Genomic DNA, 26,033 nt, shown 5'->3' with positions numbered 1-26,033 from the left:
TTCTACTGTTTATATTTTTAATTCTGTTACAAATTATTTTGATGACTATTCCACTTTCACCTCGGTTCACCGGTTACCAAAGCTAATTACTAATCACCAAACTGGAAACTGAAGATGCAGCTCACTCCTGCCATTACCCTCCTCTGCGTGTTCTCCTTTAAAAGTTGGTATTGGTGGTATTACTTATATGGTAACAGTTGTAACCTATTACAATTATAACTTTGAATAATTTTTTAAACCTCTGTTCCTTGTTGGGAGGCTTTCAGTGGTATCTCTTGCCTCCTATTTTTAGCAGTCTTGTTCTTTCTCTGCACCTTTTTCCTGCCAGTTTCCACTGCCACCTCCCATCCTTGGTGAGCTCTTCTTTCACATGGCCCGTGTGAATACGTGAATCTGTTTTGCAATCCCCACCAAGTCATGCATGACTTGTCCACTCTAAAGGCTGGAAATAAATAAACTCTATCTGAGTTACATGACTACATAAATATTGTGCACTCCTGTCCAAACAATATGTAAGGATTATATTTCTTTTTTGTATGTTCCAATGTCAAGAACCCTGGACTATGCAAGGAAAATGTTACTGGTATTTTTGCTTAAGACACTCACTCAACTGTTTAAAATCATGCCTCATTTTAGTTTACATCATATTTGGAACATAATTTACTTGTTTAGTTTATTTCACAGGTTATTTTTAATTGCTTTTTTGTGTTGTTTCTTGTACTATTTGCCGTTACGATACCTCAAAAAATTTTGTCTTCTAAACACATCATTTCCAGTGACTCTCAAAGTGTAGTCTACAAAACTCTGTGGTTCCCTAAAACCCTTTTGGGGACTAAAAGGTTCAAACTACTTTCATAATGGCGCTGAGACATGACTTGTCTTTTTCACCACGTGTAAACGCAGCGGTGGGTAAAACTGCTGGCAGCCAGCTGCAGGAGGAATGGGCATGCCCTTCACTACTGCACACGGGCAGCATGCAACAGAAAGGAAGACAAGTGTTGCTTTTTAGAATGTCCTTGCTGAAACAGTTAAAAATGTTTGTTTTATCACCTCTCCATCTTTGGGTGCACATGTTTGTAATCAGAGACAAAACAGGAAGAGCTCCTACAGCAGCCTCCTAGTGCATATTCAGTTATAATGGAAGTCTCAAGTAAAGACACTTTTATGACTGAGTTGTGAGCTTGCCTATCCACTTTTTCCCCCTACAGAAACCATTTTGACATCACAGAACAATAGACAAACTATGGTTCTTCATACTTCAGTATTTAGAAATATATTTCCAGACATTGAACTAAGTCAGGCCTTCAATTCAACAAGATGAAAAATACCACCTCGGAACATTTTTGAGGCCATAATTCAGTGACAGATACTTTCTAAATGGCCAGTGCCTGTTGATACAAAAGTTGTCCATGGATAACGATTTTTTCAAGATGCAACATAGACCAAAGTATTTTTACACAACTTTACTGAGGTTTAATCAACATACAACAGGCTGTGTATTTTTTAATTACACTGTTCATTTATCTATGTACACACCCATGAACCCATCGCCACAGTGGAGATGATGAACATGTCTGCCATGCCCCAGATTTCCTCGTGGTCTTTGTGATCTATGCCTCTCCTGCCCCCACGTGTGGCCCTCCCCAGGCCACCAGCGCTCTTGTCTGTCACTGCAGATTAGTTCACGTCTTCCAAAGTGTGCTCCGAGAGGAATAACAGAGCATGAACAACACTCTTTTTCTTCTGGCTTCTTTCACTTAGCATTTGTGAGTCATCCAACTAGCTGTGTGTATCAAGTTTACTCATTTTTACTGTTGAATAATATCCATCATAAGGATATACCACCATTTGTTTATTTATTCATCTGTTGATGAACTGTGAGTTGTTTCCAGTTTTTTCCTCTAACTAATAAAGCTGCTGTGAACATTGGTGCGTACATCTTTGCATGGCATGTCCTTTCATGTCTCTTGGGGAAATACCTTGGCGTGAAACGGCTGGATTATGTGGTAAGTGTATGTTTAACTTTTTAAAAAACTGCTAAACTGTTTTCCATAGCAGTCCTACTACTTCGCAGTTCTACCAGCAGCCTGTGAGAGTTCCAGGGCCTATCCTTTGAAATACTTGGTGTAGTCAGTCTTTTTAACTTTAGCCTTTAATATGCCTATGAAGTGATCTCACATTGTAGTCTCATTTCACATTTTCCTAGTGAATATTGAATATCTTTTCATGTGCTTATTTGTCTTCAATATAGCATCTCTGCCCATCTTTCTATTTTTTTAGTTGTTGATTTTTTTATTGTGCTTTAAGAGTTCTTCGCATATTTTAATATGAACCCATATATACACATATATATTTAAATATATATATATATATATATATATATATACAGTCTTTGTCTTACCTTTACATTCTCTTAACAGGGGCTTTGGAAGCATAAAGGTATTTTATTTTGATGAAGTCCAACTTACCAACTTTTTATTTTGTTTTTTTGGTGTTATACCAAAAATGCCTTTGTCTAACACAGGGAAACAAATATTTTCTTTTATATTTTACAAGTGCAAGGTGTGGATCAAAGTCCATCATTTTTCTGTATTTGGATAACCAATTGTTCCATTACTATAATACAAAAAAGGCCATATTTTCCCCACTAACATGATTTGCTTCTTTGTTGAAAACCAGCAGTACACACACACACACACATACACACACACACATATATTATACCCTGTATTCTGTTCCATTAATGTATTTTTCCATCTTTACATGGGTACATTTTCATCATTACTGTAGCTTTAGAGTAACTACTAAAATTAGGTAGTATAAGTTGTCAACCTTTGTTAGTCTATTCAAACTTATTTTGCATATTCCAGATAATTTTAAATTTAATATGAATATCAGAATATGTATGTCATTTTTACCAAATAAGAAAACCTGATTGGATTTTAATTGACATTACATGGAATCCAAAAATCAATTTAGATAGGATTAACATTTTCATAATCTTGAGCTTTCGTTGTATGATTGTTGCATACATTTTGTAATAGTTATCCCTAGCTTATAATTTTTAATGCTGTTGTAAATTATATTTATTTTTAATTTTTAATTTTTTGTTACTTGCTAATATATAGGAATAAAATTAATGTTATATTTTATATCCCGCTACCTTGCTAACCTCACTAGTGAGATCTAGTAAGTATTTTGTACATCTGGGTATTACACACATATGTAAATGTCCTCTGAGAATAGATATAAATTTTTATATGTTATATTTTTATTTTTATTTAGTTTGCAGTATTTTCTAATTTGCTTTATAATTTGTTCTTTGATATATGGTTATTGCTGTGTGTTATTTATTTTGCAAATATAAGAATGCATTCTAGAGATTTTTTCATTATTAATTTTTTCATTAGTTGCATAGTATTTAAAGGATATATTTTGTAAGGCAAATATTTTTCATTTATTTAAGCTCATTCTATGGCCCAAGAGGTAGTCTAACTAATCTTGTTATATGTTTTCTGCATGTTCTGTCAATTCTTTGAGGTGGTTTTTATCTTATTTTCCTCTCTAAATTTTTATTGCTAAAGAATTTTTACCATAAACTGAGTATTAAAAAAGTTATTTTTTTTACAAAATTGAGATTCTAGTGATTATTAGCAAAGGTTGATATTGCCATCTTTGTGAAAACATTTAATCATCCCATGCAATTATTAAGGGTGCCAATTAATTCATTCTAAAGCTTTTGCAATCTTTATTAAATTACCAGGGTGCAGATATTGATGTAAAAACAAATTGAAATGGACTTGTTTCTAATTTTCCACAAAAACTTAAAGGAAATGCTTTTTATAACTCCTGCTGCTAAAAAGTATTACATAAGAGATTGCTTATTGTTTCAAACATAAAAATTCCAAGAAACTTTGGATGAACTGAGATACAATAGGGTATGACTTTTACAGAACTCATTAATTTTTTAGAGTCACCACAAAGTACAAACATATTTCAAAGCAAGTTAGAGGAAGCTGGAAGAAATATTGACATGAACTCTGAAAATGGAGATATTTGGATGACTTCTGTCCTCATGGCTTATGAGTTCTTAAAATAGGGAAGGCCTGTTCTCTAGATTTCACTGAGGAAACTTTGGCATAGATCTGCCCTGCCTGGAAGAACTCCACTGTGTTGATGTATAAAGCAGAGTTAAAAGCCTGTCTCCTTGGCATGATACAGCCACACAGAGAAGGATGCCTATGGCTCTTCCTCAATGAGTGTTGTTGCTGCCTGAGGTATAATGATTGCCCCTCTAACCTTCCAAATATTTGCACAGCATATGCATGATAATAATTTCAAAAGGCACAGGCCCCAGAGAGTTAAAAGGCATAATACTGTATGTCTACAATAATAATTAATAAATACTCTAATGTGTTTTCTCTATGGCTAGTATCCTGGAATCTGGTCCAACTTCTTATAAAGAGCAAAATAACAGTAAATATTTTTGAATGAATAAATAAATGTCAAAACATGCTACCTTTCCTTCAGAAGAGAAAGCTCTTCTGCAGTATTTTCTCTGTGGACTTTTTCTGACCGTAAGGTTGTCATTCACTGTAGGAAACATTGAACCCCAGCATGTACATTATGGCCCTGGTGGGTAACAGGAAACTCCCCTTACCCCCAACGAGAACTTACAATAGGGTACAAACAGGGCATAAAAAGATGAGTCAGTAAAATGTAATAGTAGAATCAATAAAAACTGCAGAAATTGAGAAAAGTGAGCAGAGATGATGTAGGATATGAATAAGATGTTGACATTTGGGTGAGAGTGAAAATAAAATATTAATTGGAAGTGTATGTCTTAAAGCCCTGGAGGCGAGTTCTGTGAACAAATCATTTGTTTTGTTTTACTCAGCTGGTGCATTCCTGTAGTGAGGGAGGAATCTCAGAGTCAAATATGAAAGACAATGAATACCAATCTATGACAACTGAACCCTGCATTTTTGAAGCAAAGTTTACTTGTAAAAATGGTATTAACAGAAAATCAAGCTAGCATAATTTGATTTAAAAAAGACCAACCTATCATATTTTTCTCTCATGCAGTGTGCTTTTGTTTTTCCATTTAAAAAGTCATTGTGCATATTCCAATTAGAAACACTTATTACAAAGTTACAGCAATCAAAACATATTATACTGGTGTAGGTTAGAAATATAGACTTATAGAATAGAATTTAGATTCCAGAAATAAATCCATACATCTATATCTAATCGATTTTATATGAGTGCCAAGATGATTCATTGGGGAAAGAATAGTCTTTTCAAAAAATGTGGTGAGACAACTGGATGTCTGCATATAAGAAAATGAAATTAAATTATTTCCCTTATACCATATTAAAGATTAATTCAAAATAGATCAACAAACTAAATAAAGGAACTAAAATCATAAAAGTCTTAGAGGAAACCATATGGTTGAATCTTCACAACCTTGAATTTGGCAGTGGATTCTTAGATATGGCACCAAAACCACAGGTAAAAATAACAACAACAAAAATAGATAATTGAACTTAGTCAAAATGAAAAACTGTCAAGCATCAGAGTACACTGCCCAGAAATAAAAAGATGGCACACAAAGTGTGAGAAAATATTTCCAAATTATATCTGTTGAGTATAGTATCCAGAAGATATCGAGAACTCTTACAACTAAACAAAAGAAGCCAAACTGCCCAATTTAAAAATGAGTCAAAGACTTGCATAACCATTTTTTAAGTAAGAAATACAGATGGCCAGCAAGCACACAAAGAGGTGCCCAGCATTATTTATCAGAGAAATGCAAATCAAAACCACAGTGAGATATCACTTTCCATCCCTTAGAATGGCTACTATTTAAAACAAAAACAGAAAATATCAACTGTTGGCAAGGATGTGGAAAAATTAGAATCCTCACGTATTGCTGGTAAGGATGTAAAGTGGTTCAGCTACCACGGAAACAGTTTGGAGATTGCTCAAAAAGTGAAACATAGAATAACTATATGACCCAGCAATTCTACTTCCAAACATATACCCAAAAGAATTAAAGGTAAGTACTTAAGTACTTGGGCACATATGTTTGTAGCAGCACTATCTGAAATAATCAAAAGGTAGAAACAGCCCATGCCCTTTCCATAATGCATGGATAAACAAAGTGTGTTCTGTACTTATGGTGGAATATTATTTAGCCATAAAAATGAATGAAATACTGATAACCTAGTATAGCAGAAATAAATCTTCAAATCATTATGCTAAGTAGAAGAAGCCAAACACAAAGTGTCATATCATATAATTTCATTTTTTTAAGATTTTATTTTTTTTATTTTTAGTGAGGGAAGGGAGGGAGAAAGAGAGAGAGAGAGAGAGAAACATCAATGTGCAGTTGCTGGGGGTCATGGCCTGCAACCCAGGCATGTACCCTGACTGGGAATTGAACCTGCGACACTTTGGTTCACAGCTCGTACTCATTCCACTGAGCTATGCCAGCCAGGGCCTGATTTCATTTTTATGAAATATCCAGATAGGTAAACTCACTGAGACAGAAAACCAATGGTTTCGAACAGCTGGAGGACGAGGTAGGTAATAGGAAGTAATTGTTCAATGGTTATGGAATTTTCTCTTGGGGTGACAAATGTGTTTGAACTGGATAGAAGTAGTGGTTTCACAGCATTGTGAATGTACTAAATTCCACTGAATTATTTACTTTAAAACGGGCTAAAATCAGAGGCACAGATGCAAGGAACCGACTGACAGATCTCAGAGGGGTGGGCGGTGGGGAGGACTGGAAGAGGTGAGACAAAGAACGTGTATGGCCTGCACCAACAATGCGGTGAAGGCTGATGTGGTGGGTGGGAGGAGGGGACTGGGGGACATCTGTAATAGTGTCGACAGTTTTTGAAAGGGGTTGATTTTAAACTTACCTACACTTTACATAAAAAAAAAAAATTAGCCCTGGCTGGCATAGCTCAGTGGATTGAGCGCGGGCTGTGAACCAAAGTGTCGTAGGTTCGATTCCCAGCCAGGGTACATGCCTGGGTTGCAGGCTATAACCCCCAACATCCGCACATTGATGTTTCTCTCTCTCTCTCTTTCTCCCTCCCTTCCCTCTCTAAAAATAAATAAATAAAATCTTTAAAAAAAGTATTTGTGAATTATAAAAAAAAATTTAAATCACCTCTACTTGAAGACTTTAGACAATAATTAAGGCAGGACTTAATAACCCTGAAGAGAAGGAATATAAACACTACTAATTCGGACATTTAGTGGCTCTTCTACATTAAACCACTTGCTGACTCTAAGTATCAGCTCAGAAACTAAATGCCTGAGATGAATGAAGTAACTGAAAGGATGAGAAGCGATCCAGCATTTTCTATAATCTGATGGGCAGGAGTGTGTGTGGGGTATGGGAAAAAATTCAGTGGTCTGTTTTCAATAATGAAAGAAAGGCTCGAAGAGTTACAATCTGAAATAAGGATGGATTAGAAATAGATCTGTCTCAAATAGACAAACTCCGCTACAAATTACCTCATTCCTAATTGGATTAAGGTTATGTGCTTTTACGCTAAAAGAATGCCAGAAGAAAACTTGAATCCTTTCTGGAAGATAAAATCATCCAGGTCTCTAATAATAACGAATGTGTTTGTCAAGGTAATAAGATCAAAGATGGAGTGGAAGGAATGGATTTAAAGTGGAAATAATGGAACCAATCTTGTATCATCATTCATGTGAAGGCAGGGAAGGAGTCCGAAAGAAGAGGCAATTCTGATCCAGAATTATAACTTGGGCATCTAGGAGGCCGTGGTATAAATTGAGTGGGACATAACACAGGAGGAGTAGGTTTAGGAAATGAAAGAGCTAATAAGTTTGGATGGGGATTTATTACACTTTGAAGTATCTGTGGATTTGTTCCAGGTGGAGATGTGTCCTCTTACAGGAAAAGTGTCTAGGAAAACAATATTTTTATATGTCTGGACCTGACTCTTTGCATTTGCCATCACTGGGCAGCCTGGATATGCATGATGGGAATGCCACCTGTTACGAGTCATCTGAAATAGCCCTGTGCTGAAAGTCTAGCATTTACTAATAGCCATGTTGGTAATGAACTCTTCTAAGTGCATAAAGGATAAAGGAATTTATAAAAGTGAAGTAGAAGTATTACTTTACATATTTGAAGTAGAATTCATAAAACTCATAGTCACTTTTTTAAAAATTTGTTTCTCAGTATAGTTTCCCATTTAACTGGAAACTTGATGGTACTCAAATGTCAGTATATGCTGGAAATACATTCTCCTCTGCAGTTTGCAATTTTACAGGAGACACTCTGTCTCAATCCCAGGTTATATGTGAAGTTTTAATAGTATTTGAAAACTGTATATAACTAAAAGATGTACATTTTCAACTATTCACTAGCCTTTATCTAACTTGTATTATTAGGAACCTGAACACACTAAATTATGTCATTTTATTTTTCTCTCAGCATATTTACATAAAAATCCATTGCCCCCCAAAAAATCGAGAAAAAGAGGTTTATAAATCAGGCCTGGCCCATATAAGAAAGCAAACAATTGATGAAAAATGACTAATCCATTTACAAACAGGTTATTTAAAGTAAAATATGTAATGATTATATTCAATATAAACATTTATAAATACTTTCTTTTGTTCATTATAGTTAGAGAAGAGTGGCAGAGATCTAAAAATTGTGACTTCATTGAATATATATGTAGAATGAACAAGAAGGGAGGTGACAAAGCATTTCATGAGGAAAAATGTTTGTATCTTAGTTATGGTAGAAAAGCCCATTGTTTGATTTGGGCAATATATACTTTAATTGAACTATGTCCGTTTTCAGAAAAGTGGTGAAAGAGCATAATAGCTAATCAATAACAACTGTCCCAGAATCTCGGGTCAGCTACAATACATAGACTTCAGCCTATAATCACATCCTCCTCTCAGAAGCCTTAGTGCAGAGAAAGACCACGTGAACCTCAGCAGAGCCTTGGAGGAAACATCTAAGAAGATGAGATGCAGGCTTGGAAAGCACTGGCAGGGGAGGGGGTTCGAGGAAAAGGAGAAATGAACTCTGCCAGGGCAATGTTCCTGAAATGTATGAACCACCAAACAAAAACCGGCCTTGGAGCACGCACTAAAATGATAACCGAAGGTTAAAGAGAGGGACGTACCAAGTGGAAAAAAGTTGAGTGTGACCCCAGTGTCTGGTGCTGCTGCAAGTGGCTGTAGGCAAATCCCAGCAATACCTTATCATCTTCTCTAAGGCAGTTTAATAAGAAAGGGGGTGAAATTCCTTTCCTACAAAAAGTCACTAAAACGCATAAGACCTATAACCATAACCATCCATAGTACTATGACTTAGATTAGTAAAATCGGATTATTTGGATATCAACAAATCCTTAATAGAATCTCTTCATTTGTGTTTACCAAGTATATGTGTTTTTTGAAATGTCTTTTTAACTGTGAAAGAGACACCATTTTAGTTGGGAGTTTCTGCAAAATTTTCCACATAAAGCTAAAAATTCTTAACATTATAATCTATTTTCAGGAATTGCATTTACAGACATTTTAGAAAAAGACCTATGGCCAACAGCAAAAGGCAATTCTTGGCCAATGAAGGAGTAATAATTTAAACATAGACTCCAGGTGAAAGCAGGAATAGAAAGCAAACATTTTTCCCAAACAAGGGAAACCCAGCATTGAAACCAGTTCAAGACAAATGAATTTCTAGTGGAAAGTCAGGAGTATGATATTGAAAAGTAAGAAATTATATTTGTAATAAAAATGTATGCAGACAACTGTACTTGAACAACAATATAACAATTTTTTAGGAAAAGGGAAAATAAATTCTCAGACCAAAAAATATAAATGTGTCAGACAAAACTATAATTTTATAAAATACTTTTTATTGGTCTTATATAGCCACTAATGCAAAGTTATAAAGTACAACTATTATGTCTTTAGTATCTTCATCTTTCCTCTTTGTTCAAATCCTTCTCTTTCTCTTATGTTTCTCCTACTTATGAAAACAAATAATTTGTAGTTTATTTCTAATTTCCTGTGTGGGATGATCGACTATCACTCTGAGTGGATTTCTAATATGGTTGTCTCCCAGAAATATACTGTTTTCAAAAGTTAGACCTCAAAGCAATAGTTTTCAAATAGAGTAATATTAAATACATAGGGAGATTAGAAGGCCAATTCCCCTGTGTTCCTCCAATTTCAGTCTTTGTTCCAGCTTCACGAGTATGCTAACAATCGACTTGTAATTGTCAACAGACTCTGGTTCCTCCAGCCTCATCGGATTTCCAGGGCCAGAGAACATGTACACCAATTTGGAAATGTGGAAACCCATTTCATATGCACCTTTTCACCTAGCCAGACTTCCAAACATGTGGTAGAGTGAAGTCTAGATGTAGCCACAATATCAAGCTCAGTGAACATTTTCAGAATGGAAAGGCATGATGACGATGTATAAAAAGCTGTAACTCAGTTTTGAACAAGAGAATGAGAAGTGTTAATGAATATTAACACATTTCTAAGCCTTATTTGATAATTCTAATCTATTATGGGATAAGAAACAAGATAACTGAGCTAGCTGGTGTTGACAGAAGAATAACCCTGTCGCTTTAAGTCTCTTAGGGTTAATAGGCCTCCCAGATTCATGATGAAGGAGGGACCTTTTAAATGTCTTGTCTGTGGTCCTGTTTGTCTTGGCTACAGTGGCTGAAATTTTAGCTGAGACCAAGTAGTATATAAATTACAATAACTGGCTATTCTAATGACATTTCTTTTGATATTCAACAGGTTAATAAAGGAAATTCTTCTAGCTAAAATACTTGTTTAGGGAAGAAAGTATTTTTGGAGTTATCAAAACACAGGATTCGGTGTTCAATAAACTGAACTATAAGCCCCAGCTTTGTTATTTAGTGGCATTCGAATTTAGGCAAAGTGCTTCAACTTGCTAAGCCTTAATTATCTCATTTGTAGCCTAGGTCAATACGGCACTTTCACAGAGCTGCTATAATGATTAAATGACGTGATGTACTAACCATACTGCAAATAGCAAGTAGTTAATGCACAATAAGCAATAACAAAATTACATTCCTACAATGACAATGAAGACTTTTTTATTGTAGTAAGTATATCTGTACTCATACTCTAAAATTTGTCTGGGAGGTCTTTCTGTCTCACTCTGTGAGTTAGTGCAGCATCAGATGAGTGTGTCATCATTAATCTGGAGGAGAAGTATGAAAAACTACAATGCTTCTACTTGATAATATGTTTAGAGAAAACATATTAATTAATTGCAGCATTATTCATGGTGGCCATGATAGGGAGACAATCACAGTATCCATCAGTAGAGGACTAGATTAAGATGTGGTACATATATACAAGGGAGTACTACTTGGCCAAAATGAAAATGAAATGCTGCCATCTGAGACAACATGGATGGGCCTTGAGAATATTTTGCTAAGAGAAATAAGTCAGCCAGAAAAAGGCAAGAACCATATGATGTCACTCATACGTAAGATATAAAACTGAAACTCATGGACACAGACAACAGTTAGTGGCTACCAGAGGGAAGAGAGTTGGGGAGTGAAGGTGGAGGGGGCCTAATATAGGGTAACAAAGGATGGTTTGACTTTGGGTGATAGGTACACAATGCAATATAAAGATATCATAAAAATGTACACTTGAAGCCTATAGAATCCTATTAACCAATGTCACCCCAATAAATAAATAAATATATACATACATACATACATACATAAAATAAACTGGTTATTTCGCCCTTCAGAGAACACCATTGAGGACTGTTCACTCTGATGATAATAAGTTCTATTTAATAACTATGGAAAACTGGCTTTGACTAATTTTGCAAAATTAGTTTCTGTATTTTGGAATTGGTCGTCATACTTTTTAGCTCACTCGTCCTCCATCTAGTTTTCAAAAATATATGATTGAGAAGATATTTGAATGAGGATATGTATAACTTTGATGTGGCCTATACCCTTGAATTAAAGTAAAGCTTATTCTTCTGTCGATGTGGAAGTCCTTTTAAGGTTTTACAGCTTCGCTATGGAATCTGACCTTTACAACACCCCCAACTGGAATGCTTACATGCCACATTTAAATTCCATTTTACAATATGGTATACCATTCTTTTCTGAAATAATGTCGTGATTTCAGAACATTGTAAGCGGAACACCTGATTTCACTTGAACAACACCTGCCCAGAGCATAATTAGTAGTCCATTTTTTAAAAAAGGACTTCCATACTGCACAGATGGCATTCCTCATACCAGACAAGCAACGATGTATGTTTGGACACAAGCCAAACTGTCTGCAAAATTGTGAGAATTTCAAGACAGGCATCTGAGCAGAAGGAAAATTTTCCCTTTCCTTTCAAACCATAAATGAACATCTGTTTAAGCCTATTCTCCTTAACTTTCCTTTCTACTTATTCTCATTCAACTTGGTATATATATTAGTGCAATTTCAAAGACTATAACCAAATTTTTGTTTTGGCTATTACACCCTATATTGCCCATTAAAAAAACACTCCAGAGCTATATTTTACAGGTAATTTAGTGTTACAGGTATTCCTTTGAATGAACCTTGGGTCGTTTTATTCAGGCATTAATTCAGCAAATATTTATTGATTGTTACAACCCATCAAGCTCAGAGTCAGTGTTCAGAATTGTGCAAGTTATACATCGACTACCCCCGGGAGGTGTCAGTCAGCTCCGGACTAGCAGGTAGTAGTACAGTAATCACTCTGGTCACCAGGTGTTGGCATTCTAATATGTGGAGGCAAGAGTACCATTTACTTATAATTCACACAAATCCAGGATATGGGCTGATGGTGGGGCCTCCAGAGACTGTGCAGGCTCCCAGAGACATAGCAGTGAGCACAGTAAACAGGGTCGCTGCTCTTATGAAGCCTGCATTCGGTAGTGGAAGAAATCAGCAGAGACTTACCTAACAGCTAGGAAGAAAATCAGTACCACTTAAAGAGGCAGAATGTGAGAGGTGGTGCCATTTTACTTAAGAAGCTCATGGATTGCCTGTGTGCAGAAGTGGAGACCTGAAGGAGAGGAGTAATAATTAGAAGATGTATCAGTGGAAGAGGATTCCAGGTGGAGGGATGAGGGGATGGAAGGCCTGAATGAAAAGGGAATGAACTCAGAGATGACGAATTCTTCTAAAAAAATTAAGTTGATGTCACTTTTATAAAATGTGTAATGTCATGAGCCAATTTGTCCCTTTCTAGAGAATATGTAAGCATATTTTATTTTTTATATTTATGTTTATTTTATTTTTATATTTGTCCCTTTCTAGGGAATATATATTTTATTTTTTATATTTATGTTTATTTTATTTTTATTTTTATTGACACTTAATATTATTTTATATTAGTTTCAGGTATACATCATTGTGGTCAGACAATTATGTAATTTATTAACTGATCACCCTGATAATTCTATTTACCTACCTGGCACTGCGCATTACCATCACAATATTATTGACTATATAGTGGATTTTACCCCCATATGGTTGATCCTCTGATGGGCTTCACATCCCTGTGACTATTTTGTAACTACTAATTTGCACTGCTTAATTTCTTCACCTTTTTAACCCAGTCTCCCAATCCCCTTCCCACCTTAGTTTGTTCTCAGTATCTATGAGTTTGTTTTGTTCATTTATTTTATTCTTTAGATTCCACATGTAAGTGAAATCATGTTGTCTTTCTCTATCTGACTTATTTTACTTAGCATAATACCCTCTAACTCAATCCATGTTGTTGCAAAAGGTAAAATTTTGTTCTTTTTTATGGCTGAATAATATTGCATTGTATAAATGTGTTACATCTTTTTTATCCAGGTGACTATTGATGGGCACTTGGGTTAAGAAGGATTTCTTTTAATTTTATAATTTGGAATAACATGTACTCTGTCCAGTTTTTCATGTTTTTAAAATATCAAAACATTCTCTTACATCATATAGATGTGAGATCATTGAAATATTACTGCATTCCAATGTTGACAAATCCAAAGAAAATTGAGCTCTGATCTTAAAAAGCAAAAGCAAAGCAAATAATTTACTTATTTAAATTAGTATGTGTTTAACATTTCACCAAACTGGGGAGATAATGATATATTTTCAAATGGTATATTTGTATTAAACGTAAAAAATTGCACAGTATATCATGTTTTCAACCATCAATATAATTTACACATATGGCAAATCACAATATATGTTTAAATAATTGTAGGATAATATAATTGTTCCTAAACTTTGTGATTTCTCTTTCACTTAAAGAAAATACATGTTTACATCAGTGAATTTCATATACGAAGGACAGAACTAGCATGCACAACCTAAACTTGATATTACTGTAACTCAAATCATCGCATCACCCCTTCCATGAAGCAGATGTGACAGTGGTTTATATTTGCAAACTCATTCTCTTTTGGAAATTGTTTCTGAAAAACCATGCTTAACAAAAGTAAACAATATTTTAATAGAGGTTTACCGAGCTGGCTGAATAGGTTGTGATGCAACCAAAATTTTTCTACAATTTTTTGTGATTGTGGTCTGAAGCTGAATTTGAATGAAAGTTACAATTATGAAGAGAAATAAGATATAGAATAAAATGTTTACTCTCTTAAATGTCCTTTTAAGATATTGAACCATTTTAAATGTCAAAATCAGAGTATTATAAAAATATATGATAACAGAGATTAACTTAGATCAAGAAAAGCCATATTTAAATGCTGAGGTGCATATTATATAGTTTCAGTGTTTGGTGTGGCAAACTTTTATTCTGGAGCCATTCATGTTCTTGTGCCCACTACTTGTAGCATTGTTTTATAAGAACTGAATACAGAAACGTTGCGGTAGCCCTAAGAGGGTCTCTTCCTCAATATTCTGCTCAGCCTTAAGCAAACAATGTAAAAACATACCAAACAAATGTTTTCTAACAGTATTTGTAGCGCAATCCTACAGATTACCAGTGCTCATAAGAATTAGAATGTTTAGAATATCAAACTAAAGGCTAAATCCTCACTAGCTCTGAATTTATTTGTATTTATAGATGGCTTACTACTGAAAGAATACAATAAAAGAGCTGATAAAAACATAATTATCTCTCAAATGGTTCAAAAAACTATACCCTCTGAGTATGTGTATGTGATAGTTTAAATATCTCATCCTAACTAAATACCACTTACCTCAAATATTATTTTAACACCATTTTATTAGAAAATAGGTTGTAGTATAAGTGACTTACTCTTTATATCTGTGTACTAATCAGACTCACCAGAGTAAGTATATTTAGAAATTAAGGAGAAAACATTATAGAGTAAACCTTTCTCATCATCACTAACAGGATACTCTGCCATCTCAAAACTGATTTTATTTTAGCTCTACAGTTTCCTCTAAACTTCCCTGAGGAGACATTAGCATTTGCCGATATAGATATGCCAGTGATTTTTAAAAACGTTCTTGAAAATAAGTAGCATTAAAAACATACAACATATATTTTTATGATTTACTTTGTTTTTCTATCTGTACTTGAACCCCTCTATTCTCCAAAGGAAAGTCCTTACTGAATTTCACACGTCATTCCCACATTCCCCACACTATTTTATAAAATGTCATTTGCAAGTGTATTAAAAGTGTGGTTGGGATTATTTTAGGTGCATTCGGTTTGTTTTAAAAAAACAAAATGGCAAACTCAGGTCTTAGGTCTGTGAAGGGAAAATCAGGCTGACAACCCTAGGTAATTGGGGTCATGTTAATAATGAGTTAAAAATATGTGGACCAGCTTTTGGAAAAACTTTGTGGTGTCCATCCTTCTAAATCCTGCTGGAAAAATGACTCTAACCAAGATTCCATACTATTTTCAGAGGAAGGTACTTTCATGCTATATAAATTTCCACAGAGCTACAAGGTCTGAGACAGAATTATTGATATATGAAAAGGGCAATATATAAAAAGATACCATAACAAGCCAGGATCCCTGTGTAGGATTAAAAACAGAGTTCTTTAGATTTTGTCATTTCTGGAGTAAATTAAGCCTGATAGTACATGAGAATATCTTCAATTTCTTTGCAAGACTGTAATTCCAGCAGGATGTTGAGGTATTATCTAGCCAACCTATGCACCACTTTTAAGATAGAGAACAAACACTAAAATTCCCCAACATGATAGCAAGTTGTTCTAATTAAGATTAATCTAACCTGCTTATTTGCTTGTAAACTTGTCATCATTGCGCCAATGTGTCCCAGCATCTTACCTGGTGGATAATCTTAATCTATCATGAATAAAATGATGCCCCCTTTTCGACAGCAAGTGACCTGTCCTACCTGGTGATTCTTCATGGTCTCTGGAATTAGATTTCTTTACATCATTTTAAAATAGCTCACGTTTCTCTGATAAAAGCATGGTCCAGAATACAAATGCCTCCCGTTTCTTCAATGTCCAATCTATTCAGAACCACTTTTTCCTACTTCATTTATCACACTACATTGTAATTCTTATATATCTTTCTATTTGGCCACAATTCTTGGCTCTCTCTTTAGTTGCTCCTAAGAGGTCCTTTCCTCTTATTTCTGGAAATTATTTTCCTGCCAAAATGAATTACCCTCCACTTTGTCCTTATTGAACTCAGTTCAATTTATATTTTCCCACTTCTCCAATTTGTCAAGATGTTTTGAATTTAAATCCTACAGTAAGAAAGTCAGTCCACCCAAGTAGATGTCATCAGTACAAATATACTTTGTATTCATTCAAGTGATTGATAGAAGAATGTCTGTTTTATGCCTGGAAGATGTTAATCTGAAGAGTCTTTCCTCCAAAGTTAATTTAGAAATATTGCTAATTGCTGTAATAAAATTTATTACACAAAGGGGAAATGTGATACAACTAATTATTTATTTGATTTCTTGAATACAGTCTATATATCATGCTAGACTAAGTAAATAAAAATCAACTGAATCTATTTTCATCAGTATCATATTCTGAAGCAAATGAAATTGAATAATGAGGTTTTTGGAAATGTTTACCAACCATTTTTCTCTATTTCTATTTCTAATTATTTAGAGGAAAGGGAAAGCTGCTGTATATTTCAATACATTTCTGGTTAAAATAGGGAACAAATGAAAAACAATGTTGTAAAGCTGTAAGTAGGACTAAGGTATCCAGTGTGTGTGCAGTCATGCATGATACATAATATGTTAACATCATCTTGGCCTGTTTTTATTGGCAACATCCATCAGTACTGAGAATGCTCATTAGGTTATTTAGCTTGTTTTCACATCAGCAACCTTGGATATTTTGACTTAGTTATTCAATTCACATATATTTAACATACATTTTAAAATGTGTGACTTTTATTTATCTCATTGTAGTGAATAACATTATGTTTTCTCCCAGTTTTATCTTTGATATAATAAAACACACAAAGAAATCCATTTGGCATATGCTTCAAACTGGGGAAATGGCTTAATATATACCTATATGATCTTTGATTACCCCAGGATTGATTTTTTATAACCAAAAATTTTAGAACTAAAAATGTGCATGATTCATTAACTTATGATCATTTGGTGCAGATGAACTTGGTACTTTCTTGAGTATGTTTATTAAAACCTGTAAAACTTTAGGAAATCACAGTAGGAAGGCCAAAATTATTTACAAAGGATCATTTATTAAACATTTTTTTACAAAATACAAAGATTGTTGTTCTGCATGAGTACATCATATATGAAAAAATAATGTGTTTTTACTGAATTTTATTTGAAGACATTCAGAATTTCATTGTCTACCAACTTGAGGAATCAGTATGTTTTGCAACTTGTCTAACATCATCACCAATCAGGGGAGAATGTTTTCCTTGTAAATTAAATGATATTCACAACAGCTAACATTTTATAGTTAATAAAATCAGACAATGTCTGTCATACAAAGCTCTTTCTGCAAGGTAACTGATTTGCCTATGATCCTATTTTTTTTTCAAGCTATAAGATAGGAAGAATTGAGGAGCTAGGTAACTCTTATAATAATGTATTAGCAGCAGTTGATAGAAAATGCAACATAAGATTTGTTTTGTCTGTGGTACAAGAATATGTCCTATCAGACTCTAATGTATTTTCTCTACTTGAACACAAGTAAGCATGTGCTGATTGTTTCTGGGATGACAAAACGTATAAAAAGACAAGAAGCTGTTTCTGCTTGTCATCGTGAGTGCCTATTTCATCAGCTAATATGAATGTATTGCTAAACTTAGTGAAGACAGGAAAATGACTTAAGGGTAATATATACAGAGTTAAAATACACTTTTCCCACTTAAGAGTGATTTCAGGCACTGTGGTTGTTCAGGATAAAATGTTTCATGATTTATTCTTGATAGCAATTTAATTGTCAGTGCAAGCAAAAGCAAATACCTGCCCACTGCCATACACATCAGCTTGTACATCTGGAATGTTCAAAGCAAGTTCATCTTCTGCATCTTCATTCTGGAGGCACGTTGAATAAAAATGTCTCACAGTTTGCTCTTGATAGCAATTGAATTTTCAGTGCAAGCAAAAGCAAACACATCTGGAATATTCAAAGCAAGTTCACCTTCTCCATCTTCACGGTGGAAGCATCTTTAATAAGTGGCACTTAGCGTAACACCCTCGATAAATCATGAGAAACAGACTCAAGATGCCCGAATTTAATAATATTAAAAATCGCTGTCATAGTCAGCTCTCTGTGTAAACGATGTTTGAGTAAGGCTTGCCATCACAACATTTCTTTCCTGAGAATGGAGCCGGTCCCCTCTGTGTGTATCATAAGTGTGCATGCTCTGAGCTGTGGTCACTGTCGTGGCTGTCTTCATTCGCTAGAGAGTCCCCTGTTTGCTGGAGGGTGGCTGCGCCAATTCCCGAGAGCTCGGAAGGGAGCAGTGTTCCTTTTTTCACATTCACCAGTTCCTTTTCTCGAGCTGCAGCTCCTTGCTGGCCCCCTTTTACTCTCTTCCACTTCATTCTCCTGTTCTGGAACCAGACCTTCACCTTTAACGAAGAAAAGGGACAAACAAGCAAAAGAAAGAAAATTTAATAGGCATTTTTCCTCTTTTTCTGTTGCCCATGAAAAAATAGCTCCTCAAAGGCTTATACAAAGACACTAGGAAGGAATGAATATAAAAAAACAAACCAATGTTGAATTTAATCAGGTTCCACATTCATGAGAATAATTTTGAAACTTTCAGAAGGTGCATACGAAATACTATATTTCAACTACATGACACACCATATAAAAATAGATGAGAAAGAACTAACATTTTAGGTGGCTCACAGGTATTTGACCTTACAGACAGTTTCTATGAATTAGAGCTAGCATTTTTTAAATTTATTTTGCAATTACAGTTACATTAGTTTCAGGTGTACAACATAGTGACTACATGTGTATGGCTTATGAAGTGATCACAATTCCAGTACCCACCTGGTACCATCCATAGTTATGGCATTTTAGTAACTAGCTTGGTGAAACATCTTCCCCCTCCCCCAAGTTATTTGACATGACAACGGCATCTAGCGGACCATTCCGGAACCAATTCAAAACATGCACAGGGAGCTACCGCCGCAGCTGTGTCTGAAAGTTCTTTCTGTTCACTGCAGTCCACTGCTGCATTCGCAAAGCTTTATTTGAGCATGCCACCTCGGAGTCAGTCCATCGTCTTCTTCTTCTTCTTTTTTTTTTTTTTTTTAAGATTTTATTTATTTTTAGACAGAGGGAAAGGGAGGTGGAAAGAGAGAGGGAGTGAAACATCAATGTGCGATTGCCTCTCGCTCGCCCCCTACTGGGGACCTGGCCTTGAAACCCGGGCAGGTGCCCTGATCTGGGAATCCAACCCGTGAGCCTTTGGGTCCCAGGCCCGCACTCAATCCACTCAGCCCCACCAGCCAGGAAAGTCCACCTTCTTCTGAACTATATTTTCTTTCTGCCTTTCGTGCTTTTATTTTACTTTGTATATATGTGATTCCAATTATTTCCTAAAAATAAGGTCAAAATAAAAAATTTCCACTGATATTTGTTAAATGCTAACACTGAGATTGTACATTATATAATTGACACCAACTTTGTAGAGGTAAGTTTTCCTTCTAAAATATTAATTGAATTTGTCTAAAACATTGTGTATATATATATAATATTTTAAACATGTATTAGGTGCACATTCATGATCAGAACCAGAAAAATAAGAAAAATATTGGCATCATTTCACCATCATTCTTTTAAATGCTCATTTGAAAATAAATTTATTGATTTGAGAGAGAGAGAAACATTGATCAGTTGCCTCCTGCACGCACCCTGACCGTGGATTGAACCCGCAATCCAGGTATGCACTCAGACTTGGAATTTAACCTGCAACATTTTGGTGTATGGGACAATGACACTCCAACCAACTGAGCCCCCCGGCCAGGGCTCACTGTCTTCTTTGGGAGGAACTATTTTATTTTCACATTGCATTTCTTATCATGATATATTTTTGTTAGGCTAAGTGTCCTTTCACATTGCATTTCTCTGTCTACCCAACTCAAAGTTACCACAAGCCTGAATTTTGTGTTTGTCATCCCCAAGTCTATTTAAAGCAAAAAGCTTTCAGAATATGTGATTCTAAAAAAAGTGCTGTTTAATTTTGATTGTTTTTTAGGCTTATCAAAACGGAATGCTCTTAACTAAGGCTTCTTGCCCTATCCCTATTGATTCAAGGGACTGCATTAACTTATTTTTTAAATTATTTATACTATCCAATGTGTAAATATACAACAGTTTTATTCTCCTCTCCATGGACACTTGAATTACTTATTTTTTTAATAAATGATGCTGTTGTAATACTCTTGCATTCGTGTTCTGATAAACATGTGATAGAACGCCTGTAAGTGTATATCCAGGAGTTCCATTAGTTGGTCACAGTAGTATGAATGTTCAATTTAACACGATAATGCAGAAAAACCTTTTCCAAGGTTGCAGCAATTCAACCCCATAGATGAATGTCTAGTAGTTCTTTATTGATGCATGCATTTGCCAACATTTGGAGTTATTGATTATTTTTTCTAATGTAATAACTATAAACGTTACATAAACATGTCCTTATTTTGCATTTCCCAATTACTAATGAAGAAAAATATCTTTAAAATATTTATGGCCCATTTACATTTCCTCTTTTCTGAAATACCTCCACATGTATGGTTTATGTTAATTCTTTTAAGTTTTATTTTGTTCTTTATAGATTTTTAAAATATGTTCTGAATGCTAATTTAATGCTTTGTGGTTATATGGCTGCGATTACATTTTCTCAACTTATCGTGTGTCTTTTTCATTTCTTAGAGTGTCCTGTGATGATCAGAAACTCTAAAATTTCATATACTCAAATTTTTTTATTTTTTGTGTTATGCCTATTAGTTTTATGTCTTCATGAAAAACCTCCTTTCTGCTGAGGGCATTAAGCAATTCTTCTAGGTCTTCTTCTAAGAGTTTTAAGATTTGCATTTCAAACTGAAATGTATAATCCATGAAGTACTGGTTTTCATATATATTGCAAAGAACAGATCTAAATTTACTTTATTCCATATAGATAACAACTTGTCCCAGGGCCATTTGTTAAATAGTCCACACTTTTTCCAGTGATCACTGTTTTTACTCTGTCATAAGTGAAGCTTCCATATAACTACAGCTTTATTGATGCATTCGATTTTCCTCTCCTTGTGACAAAACCACAGTGCTAATTATTCTAATGTCATAGTAAGTCTTTATATCTGGAATAGAAAGTTCTGTTTTATTCTACTCCAAGAATATTAACATTCTCCATTTTCATTTCAGAAACAATCTCCATTTCTGCAAATGCACAATGTTAAAGGGGAAGTAAAAATAAATATAAATTTCCAAAGATGCTTTTATTTTACTGTTCTTCAAATCCTAATTCTTCATCAACATAGGTACAGTTTCCTCAGATATCTGAACCAAAAAATATTTAAATGGACACATTTCTCACTCTGGATTTTCAGTGGTCTATTAGGCCATAATTGAAATCTTGTATCATATATTACCCATTCATATATTAACCCATTTGACAATCAAATAATAAGACAATGTGAGAAAGAAACTGATGAATAACTCAAAATATATTAAAAGAAGATTGATTAAAAACTAGCTGATGGATATGCATGTATTATTAGTACTTAATTACCAAATATACCTACTTAGGGCTATGCAACCATACTAATAGGTGCTGTTCATACATTATTTGTAATACAATTTTTCCAGATATTTTAAGCATTATTTCTATTTTATAGATGAAGAAGTTGAGACTTAAAGGTTAAGTGACTTGCCTAAGATTACACAGATGGGTATGTGTGGAGCCCAAACTTAAACTTGGGGTTTGTTTGGCTCCAGTTTGTTCTTTTATGGTATATTTTTATTTTTAATTATTTTTGTTCCTGTTATCCTTCAAACTCCCACTTTTTAAACATTCCAGACAAAAAAATAAAGCATATAAAATATGTGAACATATCCATATGATTACTATCATTCAGGTAATTCTCCTACTCGGTATAATTAGGTTTGTAAATATGACACTATTTTCCTGTACTGTAATTTATGTAATTATACTACTCACTTTAATTACCTTTGCAAGCCTGACATTGCCTGTTGCATTAGATCTTTTCCACATGAGTTGGGTTCCACTCCTGGCTTCACTTCTGAGTTTTTGCGTGAATTTGAGAAAATTATACTTCTCTCAGCCTCAATTTTCATATTTGTAATATTGGAATAATGAGCCTTTCAAGATTCTCCCTAGGGACATTTTCTCCATGGACAAGTCCAGATGGAAGAAACACATTATGATTATTGTCACCAAGAGCTGAGATATTCAGTCAAAATCATCTTGGCAGAAAATGGGAGGAAAAGATTTCTCAAAATCTACTCTTATTTCCTTTTTCTAGGAAAAGGGGTTCAGTAATTCTATAATACCAGTATAAAAGTTGTTCTGTGCAATTTTATATGAAAAAAGGCAAGAATATGGTATTGATTTTAGAAATAATATAGGCTATTTTGTGTTGTTTTCTATGTTACCATGTGGAATCTTACCATTTCAATTTTTAAAACAGGCTGATAAAAGACTTCATAGTTTCCAATAGTAGCTATATATATGTACATCTATATGGATAAATGCATACTAAAAATGTGTGTGTGTGTGTGTGTGTGTGTGTGTGTGAACACATTTGATGATTATATAGTAATGCTAATACCTTTATGTACTATTTTATTTAGGAGTCGGATTATATATTTGATACTGGAACTCCACAAAATTAGTAATGGAACAGCAAGAAAGCAACAAATACATATTGAACAATCTTATAAAAATGTGAAGGAAAAGTACAGAAATTCAAAAGCCAGTGTATCTACATTATTTTCAAATATATTATAAAATATTGGGCTAAAGTGAAATAAGGAGAGGAAGATTTTGAGGAAAAGTCCATGTTTTCCTATGAACATGTATTATAAATAAATCTATAAAAGCAATCACAGATTGCTTATTGATTGTAAGTCAATATTGCCACAGTAATAATAACACAGTTTTATAAATAAAAAAATAATTTAATTTTGTATCACTTTATAATCCAGTTTAATTGGTTAGATTGAAAAAAATAGTTTTTGTTTTGTTTTTAAGATAGCAAAAGCATAGTCATTAAAATGCCTAATACCTCATTTCAAAATACGTTATTTGGTTTTATAAAAATTTAGAAGCATGTTCCCTATAATAATGTGCATTTATAAAATAAGTAAAATTACTCTCACATGTCCTTGGTGACTTGAAGTCCCCATATGTTCATTCATTCATATACTTAATATCGTAATGTTACTGAAGGTCTAGCAACAGGTACTTTGATAGACAAGAGACAGGTAAGAATGTACAAATAAATGAGACAGAGTCCCTGCTCTGAAGGCGTTCACAGTCAAGAAGAGAGAGCTATGTAAACACCAGTACACTGGCTGAATATGAAGCATTCAACATAAGGATTAACCTCATATTTCACAGAATATCCTTGAAGTGTTTGCTCTTTAGTTGGTGTCATTGCTAAGCCCTTACTAAGAGATTTCCCCCAGTGGTCCATTAGATGCTATACAACTCCAACCCTCAGCTCAATGCCCCAACTGCTATGCTGTCACACAGCCAACATCCCAAATAATTTCTTTCTTCTGGAAATCTCATGCTCTTGTTGTTACTAGGTTCTAGGATATTTGATCATCACATACTAAATTGCATACAATTAAAACAAATCTGTCCATCTTGAAGCATGATATATAAATTTGTGAACTTTTATTATTTTATTTGAGCTTAAAGTTAATTTTATCTTCTTCTAGACCTCAATTTCTCTGAAAAATGTTGGATAAGTGAACTTTACTTGTTTATTTATTTATTTAAAAATTCAAACCAATATAAACAAAACCACATAAGTTCTTTGTATCTCTGCATTCAGATAATACTTTTTATCAAAATCTTATTAAAACGTAACACAAGTATATAATAGCCTGTTGTCTTAGTAGTGAATATTTATAGTGTTCAGTTATAGACCTTACTTTTCAGAACGTCTGCTTATTATAAAGAAGTCTCACTTTTAATCCCTCGATTGACAAAGTATTTAGTATTTACATTGCCTGGATGGTCAAACTACTCTGTAACTAAATAGAAAAAACATTTACTCACATCTTGACTCTATTTACTGAAGAAAGTAGCCAAGAAAAATTTGCTGTGATTAATTTGTTTGAATGATGTATTTCAAAATCTAGAATGCATATTTTTGCCTTTAATAAAAATGTTATAAATCAGAATCCTTATTGCCATTTGCTAAACATTTTATCTCCATATATAATTTATTTACTCATTAATACTACAACATTTTGTGAATAAGTTCACAGTACCTTTTAAGGGCTCACAATATATCATAGGAAAACACAAATGAAATATGTATCTATTGTCACACAATTTCCTAAGATGACCAGAAGCAATTTGGTTAATAAAAGTTGAATATATATAATTCTATAACCCATATTTATATAGTATCATAAATACTTATCTTTTAAAGAAATAATCATAACCCAAACATATGAATGAAAACAAAATACTTCAGCAATATATCTAGATGTCTCTAAACATCTGGAATGTATAGATTTAATATTCCAACTGTTTCCATTCATATCTGGGAACTTGAAACATTGTACATACTGATATTTACTCAGATCTTTAACACATGAAAACATGCAAAGAGTAACTGTATACATTCCATTTTCAGATTTAATCATATCTCAAGTGATTAAATTTGGTCATGGCAGCTGATCTGGTAAACCCAATGTAAATAGGCTCTAGAAAGACTTACCCAAGTAATACAATGGCAAAGTAAGTAGTTGAACTGCAAAACTGGAACCAAGAATGTTGTATAACAGTGATTCTCAACTGGTGTGCCACAAAAAATTTTAAAACATGTAATGCCTGACTATTTAGTCAGGGGCACTGGCCTCTTTTCCCTTAGATTGTCAAAATAAAAAATGACATCAGCCAACATAACAATAGTCATCTGGTGTGAATGAATTGAAATTCATTCAGATAGGCAAAAATTATAATTTTGGTGTGCTGCAGAATTGTAGCAATTAATATATATGTGCCATGAAATGAAAAAGGTTGAAAATTGTTGCTCTGTAAAGTAGCAATAAAAATGGGAGAAAAAAGATCTTTACTCTTCCTTCCTGGAAGGATTTGTATCTAATTAAGAGAAGGATCCTCAGCTCTCTCCAAGGAGTTCTTGGGAAGGAGCTGCCAGTGGACTCTGAGGTTTCTACCATGGGGCTGGGAGGTGCCTGTATGTGTGTTGGAGGGTGAACAAGTTTAGTACATATTTCATGACTAAAGATTGAATTTCTGCTTAGCGGACTGCCTCTCACTGTTTCCCTCTATTTTAGCA

The 26,033-nt window shown here is 34.1% G+C and overlaps 1 protein-coding gene across 1 annotated transcript in view; it reads right to left on the bottom strand.

Moving 5' to 3' along the window:
• Positions 1-17,754: 17,754 nt before the first annotated feature.
• Positions 17,755-26,033, bottom strand: part of MEOX2 (mesenchyme homeobox 2) — a 65,617-nt gene continuing 57,338 nt past the window's right edge. The window contains exon 3 of the mRNA XM_028525993.2: positions 17,755-19,085. Coding sequence (XP_028381794.1) covers positions 18,861-19,085 — 225 coding nt within the window. The 3' untranslated portion in view covers positions 17,755-18,860. The remainder of the gene's footprint in view (positions 19,086-26,033) is intronic.

This window comes from Phyllostomus discolor, chromosome 10 (genome assembly GCF_004126475.2).
Source record: "Phyllostomus discolor isolate MPI-MPIP mPhyDis1 chromosome 10, mPhyDis1.pri.v3, whole genome shotgun sequence".
NCBI lineage: Eukaryota > Metazoa > Chordata > Mammalia > Chiroptera > Phyllostomidae > Phyllostomus > Phyllostomus discolor.
The sequence above is the reverse complement of the archived record's forward strand: the minus strand, read 5'-3'. Positions and strand labels throughout refer to the sequence as shown.